The sequence below is a fragment of the Phocoena phocoena genome, chromosome 13 (genome assembly GCF_963924675.1).
Source record: "Phocoena phocoena chromosome 13, mPhoPho1.1, whole genome shotgun sequence".
NCBI classification, from domain to species: Eukaryota; Metazoa; Chordata; class Mammalia; order Artiodactyla; family Phocoenidae; genus Phocoena; species Phocoena phocoena.
The window spans coordinates 82,509,015-82,527,644 of record NC_089231.1 but is presented as its reverse complement, the minus strand read 5'-3'; the positions used below and the strand labels follow the sequence as shown (position 1 = coordinate 82,527,644).

At 43.6% G+C, this 18,630-nt stretch overlaps 1 protein-coding gene across 1 annotated transcript; it reads right to left on the bottom strand.

Annotated features, from left to right (window-relative positions):
• Positions 1-2,286: 2,286 nt before the first annotated feature.
• Positions 2,287-18,016, bottom strand: RNF34 (ring finger protein 34). The gene is made up of 6 exons (XM_065889956.1): positions 17,935-18,016; positions 9,125-9,343; positions 7,262-7,669; positions 5,720-5,824; positions 5,257-5,458; positions 2,287-3,229 (listed from the first exon to the last, which is right to left on the bottom strand). The coding sequence occupies exons 1-6, from the start codon at positions 17,938-17,940 to the stop codon at positions 3,039-3,041; spliced, it is 1,131 nt and encodes a 376-aa protein (XP_065746028.1). The 5' UTR covers positions 17,941-18,016; the 3' UTR covers positions 2,287-3,038.
• Between the last annotated feature and the right edge of the window lie 614 nt (positions 18,017-18,630).

Here is an 18,630-nt window from a genome sequence, read left to right as displayed (position 1 = left end):
GGTTAAGATTAGTTTAACACTGTGGTTTATTTATAAAAACGTGGCTTACCTTTGCAAGCCTGATCGTTCATCGTGGAGCACCCACACAAGAGGTCAAGTTGCAGTCTTCTTGGCGGCCTGAGTGCTGTGAGCCTCCGAGTAAGAGTCACCCTCATGTCCAATAAAGGCATCTTCTCCCTTGGGAACCGTTGAAGGAGGATGGTGGTTTTCAAGTGGAATCTCGGCATTAGAGGGCCCTCCTTCCCCTGTAATGTTTCCAGGAGCACACAGGTCAGCCAAGAGAGGAGGTGAACGAAGGGCTGCCAGGGCCGAGCAGCCGGAGTTTCCATAAGGACACACCACAGAGTAAGGACAGCATCTCTCTAGGCTTGAGATGGCCAAGGCAGTGCACTGGTCACAGATGACCTTCCCCCAAGTGTACTGAACAATCCAGTTAAGATTATACCCCAGTACAGTCTCGAACAGACTCATTCCTTCAAAAATGAGCTTTAGATGAGGCCAGGCCAAGCTAGGTGCCTGCAAACAGCTGCTCTGAGCCCATACACTATCTGATGAAGTAATGGAAGGACCATAAACCAGAGGGACCACTTCTTGTAAGAGGATCATAACTTCTTAACCCAGGAAAGAGGAGAGGCCATAACCCTCCTTCCTCTAGGCATCCTGGCCTTTACAAAGGCAGGCACCACGGCCCATCCAAAACATGGAATGACATCCTTCCATCCTGTCAGGACAAGGACAAAGAGACGTCATTGCATTCCATTGTGAACTTCCAGAATTTTATCCATATGATAGATGACCTATTCAAAAAATTAAAGATGCATGGCATGCAGCTAGAAAATGCAGATTCCAGGGAGGAATGTTTGCCCTCTGCCAGATAAGTTAGTCCCTTGCAATTCAGTTATTCCAAGTGTCGAGCCTATTAGGCTAAAAATTTGTTGGCTTCTCACTGAGCCAAGGTTATTTCAAAATGCTACTTAAGAAGATCCACCGTTGAGAGTTTTTGTTCATTGCTAAAACAAGCACTTGAAACTATTAAGTCCAAAAAGAAACAGTAAACAAGCTGTTCTGAGACTATGAGCAAATAAATCTCAATTTTCTAATTTAAGATACCCCAACACCTGCTGCTCAGCTTCTATTTCAGTGTGTTTACCATCACCCACTGGCCTGGATTTGAAGACTTCTCTCCACCAAATTAGGGATTTGTGGGGAAAGTTGAACTTCTGGAGTTCACCGTCTCAGGAGAAGTACATACTAAGTGCTCCTATGGCTTTAGCAGGGGCTGAGCTTTTACTGTCCATCTGAATTGTAGCTAATACCCACCCTGGGCTCTTCAGGCAAGCACAGGAGAAGGGTATTCAGAATATCCACAAGGCTTTGATTTACATGCTCTGACACTCAAAACCAGAAAACGTAGAAAGGCAACTTTTTTTTCACAGCTAGCCAAACTTTCTGCCTTAAGCACAGAGGGGCAAGACTGTTTACCTCCTTTGCTTAAGTTTAAGGTCTTGTTGATTGACTTCTGGATCCTGAGCACCTGAAGGCATGTGTTAAACACTGCAGAGTCAAAAGATAAAAAACCCATAGGACTCAGCCAAGAAGTTACGTAGTTTCCTAAAAACATACCTGCCCACAAGCCATGGGAATGAGTCCACAGTTGGTCTCAACTAAACCAAAAAACCACCCTGATTAGAGCTGGACCTAAAAGAAAAGAGATTTCAGATCATTAATGTCCCAAGAACCTTTTAGCATAAGCTAATGTCTCAGGTTTCTCAGCTGTGGTATTAGAACAGGTAAGAAAAAAACACTGTCATCAGAGCTAGGTTCAAATTCTGATGTGGTGACTTTTTTTTTTTTGGCTGCCCCACATGGCTTATGGGATCTTAGTTCCCTGACCAGGGATTGAACCAGTGCCCTCAGCAGTGAGAGCGCAGAGTCCTAACCACTGGACCGCCAGGGAATTCCCTATGGTGACTTTTTAACTGTGAGATTTTCGACAAGTTCTTTAACTTCTCAGAGATCAAGTTCCCCATCTGTGATGTGAGGCAATATCTATTTCAGAATGCTGGAGGTAACCATAAAGCACCTGGCACAATACCTGGTCACAGTATGTGGCAAATATGTAGTTAAATTTACTGGTAAATTAGCAGCCAAGGTAGACAGGTACAGCATCTTTGAAGGTGCTCCTTTCTCTCATGACGAATGTACTAGACCAGGCCTGGACACCCATTCATGCTGCACCGAAGTGAATTAGGAACTGGCCAGGACAAATGTAAACAAAAGCATTTTTTAAAACCTAATTTTATTCCTAAAGTTCAAACTAGCTAGTGGGTAGCACTGAAAATACACTTTCAATGTATAAAACAGTGTAAACTGATTACACGTTAATAAAGAATTTAACACACACACTTCTCTAATGAAGGAAGCTAGATGCAGCCCTCGCTATAAAAAGCTGTACCTGAACAAAAATGGACATGTTTAGTCTCAGGTCCTGGCAGTTGACTATAGAATGTCAGTTGTTCCCAATTACGTTTAAATGCAGAAATAGCAACAATGTGGAAAATTACATTCATCAAATAGTAGCATTTTAAATATACATGACTAATAAAATGAACATTCAGAGGTGCCCCTGTTCAGCATGTACCATGTCGGCCATTTGCAGACAGTGACCTCATCCAAAGAGAGCAGAAGTTTCAAACATCTGAGTAGTTTAAGTTAAAAATAGGATGAAGGAGAAATAAGAGAACAAGATAAATGTCCTCCAAAGAGAACAGTAGCTGATGCCATAAGCAGTCTGACTCCGGCGATTAGTAATCAGAGATGTGTGAAGAAGCCCAGCAGAAACTGGGAAGCTGAGCCAGTCCTCCAGCTGACAGGCACACAGCATGGACCAGCGTTGCTGCAACTTAGGATGAATCTTTCCTGTCCCTGGTTAGTCGTGAAAATAATTTTTAAAAATAGCTTCAGATTTTGAACAGGAAGTTTCCAGTCCCTTCTGTGCACTGAAACGTCTGGGATCGAGCCTGGGGGGGTCCTCGGCTTCAGGACTTGAACACGTGCACGGCGCGCACCACGTACTGCCGGCAGATGGGACACTCGCTCATGCGCTTGCCGCACTTGGTGCAGGTGACCATGTGCCCGCACTCGAGCAGGACGCAGTCGATGATGGCGTCCATGCAGATCCGGCACAGGCTGTCGTCCTCCTCGTCCTGCAGCTGCAGCCGCTCGCCATCTGAAAGGCAACAGAGAGCTGGGGCTGCGGGCACGGCCTCTGAGTGACCCAGAGTGACCCCACTGTAAGAGAAATAGTCCCTGCTTCTTGGCACATCGGTTCCTTCCACTAGAAATGGCAGTAATTACACCTCATAGGGTTTTGTGAAGAATAAGTGAGAAATACTTACTTAGCTTAGGACCAGGGATGAAGTGCCTAACACATGTTAGCTATTTATTCTTTTCTTCCCACCCCCACCCCTATTTAATTCTATTTTACATCTGTATATAATACAAGGTTTTGTGATAGCTTGCTTCTATAAATAAAAATGAAGAAGCCATAGGCTGTCCTACACACGGGCCTCAGAGTCAGAACACGATTCGAATTTCCAGCCCAACTGTGTGGCCTTGGGAAAGTCACAGGCTCCAGAGCCTCTTCCTAGTAGGAGGAGGAGCTTTATTTCTACACGGACGGGAAAGCTATAGAGTCATACATCAAGTGGCCTGTAGTCGAGGGACGGCACCCCCTGAGCCTTGGAAGCATCTCAAAATTCATCTGTGTTTCTGGCTACGATGGTACTGCTGGGAGTCTGTTTAACTCAAAAGGCATGGGACATTCTGGTTCTGAATAAGAAAGGTTCAGAATGAGTTTACAAAGTTCATTGCAGCCTGAGATTTGGCCATAGAGCTATGGACAGTGAGGCTTCCCTTTGTATAGGTCACAGAAGGGGTTAATGGGAATCATGAAGAAGGTTAGAAAGAACCAAACAGGAATTCAAGCTTGAAAAGCGAATAGTCCCTGAATTTAAGGAAATAAACACTGTTGTGTCAAGAGAATCTTGTCATCTGGGGTCCTAGTTCATGGTCCATACCATTACTGGAAAGTGGGGAGAAAGGATCCATGAATAAGATAACAGATGAGCCTCTGTAGGCTCCAATGATTAAGATGCCTGTATCTGCTAACTGTTGCATCATCTTTGAAGTAGGTGTGGGACTTCCCTGGTGGCACAGTGGTTAAGAATCCGCCTGCCAATGCAGGGGACACGGGTTTGAGCCCTGGTCCAGGAAGATCCCACATGCCTCGGAGCAACTAAGCCCATGTGCCACAACTACTGAGCCTGTGCTCTAGAGCCCACGAGCCACAACTACTGAAGCCCACGTACCTACAGCCCATGCTCCACAACAAGAGAAGCCACCACGGTGAGAAGCCCGCACACCGCAACGAAGAGTAGCCCCCGCTCTCCACAACTAGAGAAAGCCCGTGCACAGCAACAAAGACCCAACGCGGCCAAAAATAAATAAATATATTGAAAAAAAAAAGAAAATAGGTGTGCCAAAATACTATCTGCATATTCTGGGCATAAACCTGTTTATCAACAAATGCTGTATTATAACCAGGTTTTAAAGAAAAAAACTCAAGATGACACACGTTAATGATGGGAGGACTGTTTTCTAGATAAGAACATAGTATTTGTCAGTCTGAACACACCACTGAATTCTTTTTTCTTGCCTATAAATGCTCTGTGGCTTGGCCCTGTTACCAGCTGAAGATTTCTGCTCCATGCTCCATCAATAAATAGTTCAGAAGTTCTTAACCTTAGCTTTTCGTGACTTACAAAGAAACCTACTGATACTTGATGTTAAGAACTACTTAACATCCTGGCTCTAGGGAATTTTTTCCCCCCACTGTTTGATTATCTCAATTGTAGCTTTTAAATCCTAAGTACTGGCCTGCCAGACAGGTTAGTGAGAAAACAAGCCTTTCTTAGATACAAGGAATTTCATTAGAGTTCTAACAAATTATGACCAGAAAAACCAGACTGAACAAAAGATTATCTAACTCATTGGCAATGGTGATCTCAAAGCCAACATCACATAATGAACTTACTGCTTAACAGATCTAGAAACAGGTTTATATAACTAATTCACACTCAATAAAAGGATACATAGGTTTCTCAAAAATAAAGTGGACTTAACTGACAGAAACAGGCCAGTTTTTAAAGGCCTAAAGAAAGCTACTACAGGGAAACAAAGGAAAAATAAACCTACATGACTTTTGATTTTCTTCATTCTCTTTGTATAACCGGTTTACTTTCTCTACTAGCTCCCATTTTTCACAACAGCCAGAATAGTTGACAAAATTCCGAGCCAGGATTTCCTTGAGCTGGCGCACGCTCATCCCTTCCACGTCTTCAAGGCTTGACAGGTCAGACAGAGAAGCTCTCACTCTCTTCTTAGCGAGGCCAGATGTCTGAAATCACAGAGTGTGTCCATTACCTCTGTTCCTGCAAATCCAGCAAGGAAAACAGCATGCTGCCTTCACCCTACAGTCATCACTGGCCCTGGAGATTCTCCCCAGACTTCTCACCAGTTCTTGAAGTGTTTTAATGTATTGTGCTGCATTCAAACCAAAAGAAACATCCTGTGCTAATCTAGCGACAGTCCACGTGGGCATTTTCCCTGCCTACCAAGGTGACATGTCAGGGAAACCAAATTTTGTAGGCAGTCTCACCCGCTCCTCCAAGTTTTCTTCATCCTCGTCATCCTCGTCATCGTCGTCATCGTCGTCATCTTCTTCATCATCTTCTGTGTTTGCTGAGGCTATTTCACTTCGCACCTACACACGATACATATTAGGTCAGGAATCATTTTCCTAATGGTACCAACCCATATTTATCGCTGGAGAAAACCCTTCCAATAGATCCTCCCCAAGAATGACTCTAATACCTGGCATACTCCACACCTTCCGAGGATCCTGAGTGCTGCTGTCCCTCCCAAAGAGTTGGGCGCCACATGATTCGATAAACAATTTACCTTCCATAGTTATCTCAAAAGTCAAATTCCTATGTGTGTGTGAATTTTTAAAATCTAACCATAGTGTTAACTCCCCAGAAGTTAAGAAGGTCCCATCACAGAATGTCAAAGCCAAAAGCGTATGGAATTGCACTGTGTCCTTAGCAAAGGACCTGGGGCTGACTGGTTTAACTGGAGCCTCTAAGATACAGGTAGAAACTAAAGCTCTAAGATCAGCCCTAGGGTCAAGGGTATTTGATTTCAAAGATCTCAATCCTACTACCTCATGCTTAGACATTCTAATTCCAAACAATGCTTTCTAGACAAATTCACTGATGGTTGATGCTATTTCTAGTTTTCAGAAATTCCTTAACAATCAGACACTCTTTTCTTTAAGGAGAACAGAACGCCTAGGACAATGCCCAATTTCAAGTATTCTACCCCACCAGTTCACAAACACTATATTGTATCATCCAAAGACCCACATCTCCCAAGTGGTGTCATATACCCAAAAGTGACACAAAAGTCAGATGTGTCTTACCTTTGCATCATAATTATGCCAGCTGCCATTTGGGAAAATAATAAAACTCCTAGCTTGGGCTTATCTAATTGATGACTCTTTAGAAAGCAACTAGACCACATTTCCCTCTGCTTCTAACCTCTTTCCTCAGAGGAGAAAATTAAATGTGGAAATGAATGTTCAAAACAATTCTTTCAGCATTTTAGAATCATTCATATATACAAATTGAGTATTAATTACAAGACTTCGCATGTTATTCAGTTAGTATGCCCAAGGACCTCACTGGGACAACATTCTGCACTGGCGTTTCTTTGAAATGAGTAAATAACCATATCCTGTCACTAATTCAGATGGCTGTTTCCCAATATCTAAATTAGAACAATTTTACGGTAGCAAGGCAACTGGGCATTAGGTTAACTTATAGTTTCCATGGTCACTGACACACAAATAGTCCTGCAAATGTTTATATGCTACATGTGACAGTCATTATTTCGACAGCTAGTATTTAACTATATAAGATAGGGAAACTGAGGTAACTAAGGTCAAGAGACTGATGAGCTCTTTTTGGGCCCTTCAGGTAACATCTGAGCTTGGAGCCTCACATCAGGAGAGCCTGCAAGTGCAGAGTTCAGCAGCACGTGGAACCCCGGCTCAGCAAGGAGTCTTCAGCCCTAAAGCCCCCTCCATATTGGCCAAAAGCAGACGACATGCCAGGCCCTCAGGGTAATTACACCCTCGTACCTGTGCCAGTACTCCAGATCCTAAGGTCCGGTCTCCACCCATAAGCTCTCCCTGAAAGGAAGACATGGTAGCAGATGGGGCTGTATAGTTTGAAAAAAATGAATGTGTAAAAAAGCTAGAAGTCTGGGACCTTGAGGAATTCAGACTGCTTGTGTCCAGGTTGTCCTCAGAGCCCAGCCCACGGTGACACAGTACCAGATCTACCAAGTCTTCTTTCTCTCGACAGGTATCGATCGGTATGTTTCTAAGAATGAGATACTGCCGTAGATCCTTCACTTTCAGTCTCATTAACTGAGGGCGCTGAAAGGCTGTCTCTTGTAATAAGTGACAAGTGGAACATCTACGGAGATTTTCTTGTAAGATCGAACAAACGGAGCAAAAGTCTTTCTTGCAGTCACAACATACATGCTGAAGAAACAGATAGGAAAGAAGCATTTAATGAGAGCCAGATACAAGCCATTGTGAAAGGACTAGTTTTCCTTTTGCCTTCTATTAAAATTAAATTTTAGTTCTTATGAAGTCCCCCATGGCACCAGACCCATGGGCGTTTTCGTGTTCTAAAAGTGGTGAAAATCAAAACAGTCACTGCTGAGGCAGTTTAGATTCACAGAAGTTCAAATACAGACCTTTAAGAAAAACATACTCTTGTGTTAATGAATTAAAACCTTTCCACCCCTTCGGGCAAACGTAATTAGCAAAACAGAGCTGACTTGAACCACATGGAGCAGAAAGCATGACCACAAACTCTCTTCCTGCTCTTTGCCTATGTGAAAATTTCCCCATTTAAAGAGAAGGGGGACTGCAGGCTTCCCTGGTGGCGCAGTGGTTTAGAATCGGCCTGCCAGTGCAGGGGACATGGGTTCGAGCCCTGGTCCGGGAAGATCCCACATGACATGAAGCAACTAAGCCCGTGTGCCACAACTACTGAGCCTGCGCTCTAGAGCCCACGAGCCACAGCTACTGAACCCATGCGCCACAACTACTGAAGCCTGCACACCTAGAACCTGTGCTCTGCAAGCGCACCGCAACAGAGCGGCCCCCACTTGCCACAAGTAGAGAAAGCCCACGCGCAGCAATGAAGACCCAATGCCACCAAAAATTTAAAAAAAAAAAAGGGAGAGAAGGGGGAAAAGCCTAACACAGAGAGGGAAAGAGAAAGGCAACTGATCTCTCAAGGTCAATCCAAGCAAACAGAGGACCCCACTTAAACAGTAATCTGTACCCTAGAGCCTTAATCACAATCAAAGCCATTCCACAAGCAAAACTTAAAAGAAGACATGAAGATGTGGTCATTTCTGCTTGGGGCATTGTTCCCACAAGCTAACACCTTGTTAAGTATTTCAAAGGACTGGACTGACAAGCCTGGGAGATGGCCCAGCAATATGATGGTTCTCAGAAAGAATAACTTTCTGTCCTAAAGAAAACAACGGTTTTAGCTGTTATTTTGCATGTTGAATCTTTAAACAGTAGCTAATGTTAATATACTCATTTCTTCACTTGAGTTAATGTGGGTGGGGATACATTTTTTGAAACTTGAGATCAAAGTTATAGTAAATCTTCTCTGAACAAAATTGCAGACTAATTAAATCTCTTGCTTCAGAACATAAGAATCAAAGTGTATGAACAGGTCAGAGTCCAGGAGAAAGAATGGCTGAGCAACATGAGAAGTAACAATGTCTAGTCAGAAAACCTGAGCAGTGATACAGTCTCTGCAACTCAGTACTTTTCTAAATGGGAAATGGTTATTAGGACTTCTTGATATTTGTATAAGAAGAAATGAATATTCATTAGTATTCAAAATAACATACAATCAAGAATTCTGATACATGTGTTTTTTTGTGTGTAACATTTCATCCAACTCACCTTCTTTCTAAAGACTGAAAATGAAAGTCCACAGGCTTTGCAAACTATATTAGGCCCTTCTGTAGGTGCTGGTGGGTAAGTGGTAAAATCAGAGCTCGGTGTAAATCTGAATGGACCAGTGCCTCCTGCAAATCCTGACTGTTGGCCCCTGACAGCTCCAGTCCCCATGACTTCATTCAGCAGCCCACAGCACGAAGCCCACATAGATGTGGCACCCGCCTGGAAAGGAACGAAAATAGGCACCAGTTTAAAGCTGATTGGAACCTGGGCTCTCTGGGATTCTCGGGGAATGCCATTCTGGAGAGGCACGTTTGCCCTAAATAATTTCGAAATTATTCTTTTAAGCATCAAAATTTTAAGCTATTGGGAAGTGGATAATATTCTGGTATTTACAAAGAATATTTGGCTTTGGGGATACTCATGATATATTGTTAACAAAGGAGAAGATACAATATGAACCCAATTTTGTAAAACAACAAAAAACATATGCTTAGAGATACACGTGCATGCACACAGAAGAAAAATGACTAGATGGAAGTAAGTGCTGTGCAATATTTGGGATATGCTTACACCAAAAAAAGCTGTTCACTGTTTATCTGAAATTCAAATTTAACTGAGTGTCTTGTATTCTATCTGGCAACCTTAGACTGGTGACTACAGCACCGTTCTATAGGCTGAGGCAGATTTTCCCAGCTATCATTTAGCAGAAAGAATATAAATTCTAATTACTTAATTTCATTAAACTTCTGTCCTCTCATTTGTATCTGGGCATAATAAACTATGGCATGTGAAAACTTTTGATTTTTTAAAAATGACTAGGAAAACATCAAAATGCCAACTGAAGTGCTCTCTAGGTTTTCATGTATATCTCGTATAATTTGTTTTCCCCTGCTTTCCAAACCTTTACAAGGAATATATTAATTTAACATTAAGGAAAATATTTTAAAAAAGCAAACTGAGAATACTGAACACAATTTCTGATGACTTGATAATCATAATGACGTTTTGAGGTGTAAGGGCTATTTGCCACTCCACTAAGTGGCTTGAAACTAATATGCTGCCTTTTATGTTTTTTCCTCTCATCTCTTCCCTTTCTGTGAATCACCACTGCTATCACTATATCAACCTCTAGCAACCTGTCTCTCCTTTTTTACTGCATTCAGAAACCTGATAACCAAGCTTGTTAGAAGTGTATATAAAAATACATTTTCAGTGAGGGCTCAAGGCATTTTCCCATGCTTAAAATATAAAGCTACACTGTTTGGAACCAATGAGCTTTTGCCCCTTGTCCTACTACTTATGCATATTCTAGACTCTAGGTAATGTGATAAGTAATGGAAGTCCAGGTAGGTGAGGTCTTATTAGTTAAAAGGGCATAACAAAGGCACTGTTCCATTTATTTTATTATCTAATTCTGTCAAACATTTACTGCTTGTCCAATGAGCTCTTAAAAAAATTTTTTTTTAAACAACCTTAAAAGGCTATTTGGAGGGACTTCCCTGGCGGTCCAGTGGTTGAGACTTCGCCTTCCAGTGTGGGGGGTGCAGGTTAGATTCATGGCTGGGGAACTGGGATCCCACATGCTTTGTGGCCAAGGGACCAAGGCATGAAGCAGGGGCAATGTAGTAGCAAATTCAGTAAAGACTTTGGAGATGGTCCACATCAAAAAATAGTAATAATGGGACTTCCCTGGCGTCGCAGTGCCTAAGAATCCGCCTGCCAATGCAGGGGACATGGGTTCGAGCCGTGGTTCAGGAAGATCCCACATTCCGCGGAGCAACTAAGCCTGTGTGCCACAACTACTGAGCCTGCGCTCTAGAGCTGGCGCACCACAACTACTGAAGCCCGCGCGCCTAGAGCCCATGCTCCACAACAAGAGAAGCCATGGCAATGAGAAGCCCACGCACCGCAACAGAGTAGCCCCCGCTCGCCGCAACTAGAGAGAGCCCGCACACAGAAATGAAGACCCAACGCAGCCATAAATAAATAAATAGAAAAAGAAAAAAAAGAATCTGCCTGCCAATGCAGGGGACACGGGTTCGAGCCCTGGTCCGGGAAGATCTCACATGCTGCGGAGCAACTAAGCCCGTGCGCCACAACTACTGAGCCTGCACTCTAGAGCCCGCGAGCCACAACTACTGAAGCCTGTGCACCTACAGCCCGTGCTCTGCAACAAGAGAAGCCACCACAATGAGAAGGCTGTGCACCTCAATGAAGAGTAGCCCCTGCTCACCACAACTAGAGAAAGCCCACGCACAGCAACGGAGACGCAACGCACCCGGAAAAAAAAGAAAGAAAGAAAGACAGTGGTTGGACTCACCAGGAGAGCCTTAAAAAATACTGGTGCCTGAGTCCCAGCCCCAAGATTCTGATTTAACAGGTCTGGGGTACAACCTGGGCCTCAGAATTTTTTTAAATTCCCTATGTGATGTGAATGTACAGTCAAGGTTAAAAGGTTAACACCTGCTCGGTCTAGGGGATTTCTCCTTTCTGCCTACATCATTTCAGCTGGAGAGTCACTCAGATTCCCAAATGGAAGGGGCTGTGGTTACTTCTGAAGCCTGTGCCTCTAGAGTTCTAGGACCAACATCTCTGCCACGTGCTCCTCACTACCTGTGTAGGTACCGCCCCTTCACACCCCCATCCCCAAGTAGTGGGATTTGCCTCTAGTGTTTCCTTTTCCCCTCTGGTTTCCCCTAATCCTTTCAGAAAGGATTAGCTCAGAAGGCCTCAGCTGAGTTTTTAACAATTTAATCTGATTCTTAAATCAGTTCCTTTCCTTTTTAACAAAAAACTTTTTTTTTTTTAATATTTTTGGCTGCACCACACGTGCATGTTTTAGTTCCCTGACCAGGGATCGAACCTTCCTGCAGTGGAAGCTCAGAATCTTAACCACTAGACCGCCAGGGAAGTCCCCAATCAGTTCCTTTCCTTTACCACATATCAGCCTGGAAGTTAAGCTGAAATTTGGTGCCCTCCTTCATTTTACTTGCTCTTTGCTTTTTGGCCGATTTCTTACTTCCTAACTTATCCCTCTACATATTTTCTTGGGTGAGCTCTCCAATACTGGGAGAAAGACAGTGATTCCTGTTCCTGGGTCTGTCAAAAAGCCATTTGGCAAACTATTTTTGTCCTTCTTCACCTCCAAGTTGAAGAATCCACCCAGAAGATGAATCTTCCAAACTTAGGGTCCATCTCCCTGCCTCCCGTTAGTATGTTTCATCTTCTTGTACTTTCCCTTAAAGTCCTAATTGCCTGAATTTCTGATGCGTGTCCCCTCAGGGCACAGGGATCCCTATCTAAGGACTATTACCTTGCCCTAATAATGCTTGAAGTGTCCTATCCTGACCTTTCTCCTCTCAAATCTGTCCAAATTTCTGTTAATACTTGATATAACAGTCCCATTTTTCAAGTGACAGAATCTACAAAAGCAATTAGGGAACAATTTAAGAGAGCGTTTTCCCAACAGTTTATTGAACGTGTGCTCTTGGGAAAGGGGCGGGGAGGCGAACATGAATTTATTCTCTGAGCTCTTGACTCTCTCTTTGTTATATTTCCTTAGAGCCCAGTTACCGTACCTGGTAGGGTCATAACCAAAAAGCTTCCCCTTTTTGAACCCTCCCCTTAAAAGCTTTAGAGACCCAAGTTCATGTTCTCTCTACTTCCGTCGTCCCTATCCTCTAAGATCTTCCGCCAGTTTAATCAGCCTGCATTCCGTTATTTTTCTTTTATTCACACTCTGCTCACCTTCTGATAGTAAGATTGAAGCATATTTTCCGAACTACTACCTTTCCACGAATAAAGCCAAAGTCTGGATCTCTGCTATGATCTGGGCTTATGTGACTAACAATTCTAAACCCTACTTGGGACCGTGGTTGACAGCAGGACTCTACAGACTAAACCACATGAATCCAAGAGGTGAGAAGGATGGTTACATTTCCCCTCTTGACCATGAATATGGACCATCAAAAACAACATAGAGAATAACCGAATAAGGCAACCATCTACTTACGTCTGATACAAAACTCCTAGTTCAGAGAATTTAGCTGTGTTTCTAGTTGACTTTCTAGCCATCAATGACTACTGAAAATAAATGACTTTTTCTTGGTAAACCTAATCCCTTTCCTAAACATCCTGTTAGACTAAAATTGCTCCTGAGTAGATTAGCCATGGAACCATGGCCTGCCTGGCATCAATTAAGAACCAGATCTCATATTAAAAACTTATATGGCCCACAGTAAGAAATTAAATTGTAAAGCCTCCTGTTTGGACTGCCCCAGACACCTAGATCTCTTCATGTTATTCTAGTGTCCAATGCCAGTTCTCATGTTTTTTTCAAAGACAGTGCACCAAGGTTTTAGGGAGCCAATAACACTACATTTTTTTCTCACTCCCATTTTAAAACTGAGTAAAGAAATAAGACAAACAGAAATTTAAATATTTGCTTTTTTACTGGTAACACCAATTGGAGAACATGACTTTAGCTCTGCAGCCAACTGGTCTGGATAACATGCCACCCAGCCACCAGCACAGCTGACCAACAGCAGCTTACCATCTAGTTGACCAGAGTCCCTTCCCTACCCACAGGAAGATAAATCTGAGAAGGTCTCAGAAAAGTACTGAGGCAAGTATGTTCAGCTCCTTTGCTAAAATCACCAACATAAAAGTTCCTCTTGTTCCTTCCTAAAGAATGAATTAGAAATTCCCTCCCCTCTGTAGGAGTACAGAGGAGGGGAGGGGACTGTGATCCACAACTGTAAACACTTTGCAGGAGAGTTGGACTGACAGTTTCCAGTGCTGTGACACTTGTTTCCACAATAGCAGACCACCAATTTTTTAAGCACTCTGTTGGGTTCCTCAGTCAGATTCACACAATACAGGCCCATTCTGAGTCATCATTTCAGTCAACAAAAGCAAGAGGGAATGTGCTCTTTCTTTGCAAGAGCAGTAGCCCAGCCTTCTTTTTGGCAGAGTGCCAGTTTTCAAATGGCTCAAGGTTCAGCTGTCTTTGATTGTGCGTGTGCGTGTCTGTGTGAGATCTAATGTGCTTTCTAGAATATCTGGGGGTTGGGGCTGGGAGACGTCCAAAATGCTCAACTTACAGAATTAACAAAAAGTTTACTACAAACTTTGAATCCTATTCTAAACTATATCAGGATGTGATCCCTTTTAATTATTCCACCAAATGTAATAGTAGCCAGGCAAACTAGAATGAAGACCAAGAAAAGCTGTAGTGATTTCCATGAAGATTAAATGACAGCCAGAGAGGGAGGGAGGGAGGGAGGGGGAGGAGGGAGGGAGGGAGGGAGGGGGAGGAGGGAGGGAGGGAGGGAGAGAGAGAGAAAGAGAGAGGGGAGAGAGAGAGAGAGGAGAGAGAGAGAGAGAGAGAAGGGGGAGTGGGGAAGTTGATGGGTTTGAAAACAGCAAAAAACTAAATGATCATAGTCTAAATCATTTGCTTTTGATTAAACTAGGTAAACAGCAGTAATCATAATGCCACCTCCTAAGAGTTGCTTGCCTCAACTCTAAATTAAATATGGTAATATTTTACACAGTTATTTTAAGGATAAACCTAGAAGTTTCAATTTCAAGAACATTAATTTTCTTGGATGCTGTAAGAAGCTACAAGGACCAGGCAGGGATTCAGTTCTTCCACCAGTGGAAGCTTCTTCAGAGAACTCAATCACCACAAGCTTTGTCTTTAAACTCTGAAAAACCTTCAGTTTGCTAAAACTCAATGTCCTTATGTTAAACAATATGAAAAGATGTTTCAAATCTCAGTACCAGTGATATAAGAGAGTAAGTTTTACAGTTTAAATTTCAATTAGGTTAAACTTCCCTACAGAAATTAAAGCAAACCAGAAGAAGCCATTAAGATAATAAGCAAAAATCTTTACCCTATTTAGAGCCACTGGAGGAACAGTTCCTTAAAAAGGGAAAGAATTTCTTACTGAAACTGTTGCTTCAACTGAGATACAATACACCAGGAACTCTGCGATCTTAATGATTAAATATCAGGCTGTATACCACAAAGGAGGAAATTCTACATCCTAAGTTCTTTCTCTCATACCATTTGGACATTAAGCAGGATGCAAAAACAAATGCTGATCTTTACAATGTAATATTTTTAGGTAAGACATTTGGCCAAATTGATTGATTTTTACAAATAACGTGTTCTGGAGATCATAAATGTTATCTTCTTCATGTTTGGGTTTTGTTTTCTTTTCTTAAAACAGTATACTTGGGACTTCCCTGGTGTCGCAGTGGTTAAGAATCCGCCTGCCAATGCAACGGACACGGGTTCGATCCACGGTCTGGGAAGATCCCACATACCGCGGAACAACTAAGCCTGCGAGTCACAACTACTGAGCCCATGTGCCACAACTACTGAAGCCCACGCGCCGCAGCAAAGAAGAGCCCCTGCTCACCGCAACTAGAGAAAGCCTGAGCACAGCAACAAAGACCCAACGCAGCCAAAAATAAGTAAATAAAATTAAAAAACAAAACAGTATACTTGACCCTTAGCACCACTCCCCCACCTTTCAGAGAAAAGAGAAAAAAAAAAAAAGGAAAAGGAAATTACGTTAAACAGATTACTTTCGTCTTGATGTCTTGTTTTGAGCTTGGAAGAACGAACATGATGAGTACAATTAAGGGTGAGATCAATATAAATATGGGAAAACAGGAAGGAGATTAAATCAAATTAACATAAGACACTAATTTGGATTTTTTTTAATCCCTTATAGGAAGTTAATTAGATGCTACTCTAAGGTAAAATGGTTACTTGAATCTTTGAGACAAACCTATTTCAAAACAACAGTTTCTAAACAATAACAAAAAAAGACAAAAAAATTAAAGGAAGAAAGTAAATACCCATTCTACACATATACTAAAATCAGCTCCTGGTCCTGGGTTTGTGTGAAGATGTACTTATCTGATTGCTTGGCTTTTAAATTAATTTTAATTCCACTGAAATTTTAATTTAATACTTGCTTAGATGAACATTCACATGTTAGAATTCCACGACATCCATCAGGAATTAATGCCCCTGCCCAGAATCTATAGATACCGCAAAATTAGACAATTTCAATATGAAACAAAGTTAATAAATAGCCCCAATCCTAAATTTTGTGAATCCAGTTTTCACGAAAACTTAAATGAAAAGCAGTATCTTCATAACTGTCATCTTGTTCAGACTGATGTCTATTTAGGTCTGCATTTTGTTTCATAAAATATACCTTTTTATATTTTCAAATCCCATCCAACTTTGTTTCTAAAATTTCAACTCAGAAAGCAGTATCCTCCACCTAAATTCAAAAACACTTCAGAAAAAATTTCAACACTGTACTTGCCCTTAATTCTCTCCTTCTACACCTTGTTTCTTGATAGGTCACAAATTTAATATTTACTAATAAAGGTACTGACATTCTTTGAGGCATTATGTATAAAGATCCCTTATTTGTTTTTGGATCTTAACACACAGCGGGATGATTGATGGTTTTCAGGAAAGAAAGCTAGTTTTAGATATTTTAATAGGTATTCTAAGTTGAAATATTTTATAGCTGAACTGGGAAGTTAAAAAATAAGCTCTTTGAATATCCTCATACTTTAACACCCAGTTCGGAAGTTACCTATTCCAAAAATCTTCCTTGCTTCCTAGAGCCAGAAAAAATCCTTTCTTGCTCCTGAGGGTTTTGCATTTTTTTGATACCTTACATCAAATTCTGCCTCATGATGTGGTTTCTTGAGAATGTCTCTTCTCTTTTGGTTGGCAAACTCCTAAAGGGTGGGATTGTATTTTGAATTACTTCTACCCATGATATATCCCTCTTAGCTAACACATAGGAAATGCTCAACGAAATATCTTCCTGGGGCTTTGTGAAGGTAGAGGTTTAGCTAGCAGTTCACTCTGTTATTTTTTCTTACCCACGCCAATCACACCTCTTCACTGAGATTAATGAAATCAACGATGTCTGAAAGAGTATCACCTTATGACTCATCCCACTTGGTTTGAATCAATACGTGAATTGATTGTTGTACCCAGAGCTCTTTAGAACTCTCAGCGATCAAGTTGAGAGAATCAGCTCCCCAAAGTAGGCCAGAACCTCCCCCCTCCCCCTTCTTGCTTAAACTTCTCACTCAGTGATGCTCCCACGCTCTCACACCCACCGTGAAGACTCAAGCTGTCAAATTACTTGCTGCGTACCTAGCGGCGATGGAGACACAACGGGTTTGCTAAGAGCTCTAGGTCACGGCCCCTGTGTTAAGCCTGCAAACAGATCCTTCAGGGTGGGATCCCCGCCCCGAGACATTTCTAACCAGTTAGCCGGGCCCCAGCCTCACGACGCCCCGCACAACCCCTTTTCCCTTCGTCCTGCAGTTTCCGTCCTGCGACAGTCCCGTAGTGCTCCCAACATTTGGGTTAGTTCAAGGACTCGGGGCGGGAGAGGGCACGCTGTGGGCAAAGGCACGGAGGGTGAGGCGAGCACCAGGGGGTCTGCCTCCGGCCCCCGAGGACGCGGACAGGGCCCAGCGCGGAGAGGGGCCCACCAGGCGTGAGTGCAGGGCGGGCCCGGGCTCTCCCCCGGCCTCGGGCTCGCTGACGGAGGCGCTGTGGGAGTTGGAAACGTCCGGGAGCCCACGACATCCGTCCTGCTGGTCAGGGCCCCAGAAGCCGGCGGGGTACCCCCCTCCGCGGAGCTCTCCGAGGTGCCGGGAGGGTAACCGCTGAGGCGTAAGGAAGGCACTTCGGGCGCACTGGCCGGATAGGAGAGGAGAGGAGGGACTGCCCGGCTCCACCGGCCCCTCACCTTCATGGCCGCGACCGCCGCTTCTGGGTCGGCTCTGCCGAGGAATTCAGCACCATAGCAGCACCTACCACAACCACCTTCCTTCCTTCTGGGCGGCGATACTGAGGCTCCCGAGGCGACCCAGCGTCCAGACGTAAGGGGCGTGGTCACGCCCGCCGCGCGCCCCCGGGAAGAGCGCCGAGCGGCGGCCGACTCGGCCAATCCGGAGCTGACACTCGGGGGGCCGGTCACCAAAGCCAATGAAGTGGCGGGAATGGGGCGGGGCCTCCGTTGCAGCCTGGAAGGCCGAGAAAGAATCCATTCCGCCCCAAGCAGAGATGGGCGGGTCTGGGCGTGGCGGGAGTCTCCGGGCGGTTTTCTCTGTGGTTTTCTCCGCTGGATCGCTGAACTGGGAGTCAGCGTACCCTGCAGGAAACTGCAGCAGAGATCTGGGTTTAGGGCTGGGTGGTCAAGTTCCCCTGGAGATGAGGGCGGGAAGGGGCGTGGTAAATTTGAAAACGCCGGTTGGTTGGAACTTTTTTGTTATAGCGGTCAAAGCAGGGCCTCGGATTTTCTCCCCAGACGTTCACGCCTCTCACAGTCGGTAATGACCTCAGGTCTCCTCTCTGGAGGGTCCAGTAAGCAGTGGCAGCTGCGCACGCAAGGACGCGGCTTTAAAAAACGTTTTATTGAAAACACTTGAAGAACCAACGGTTC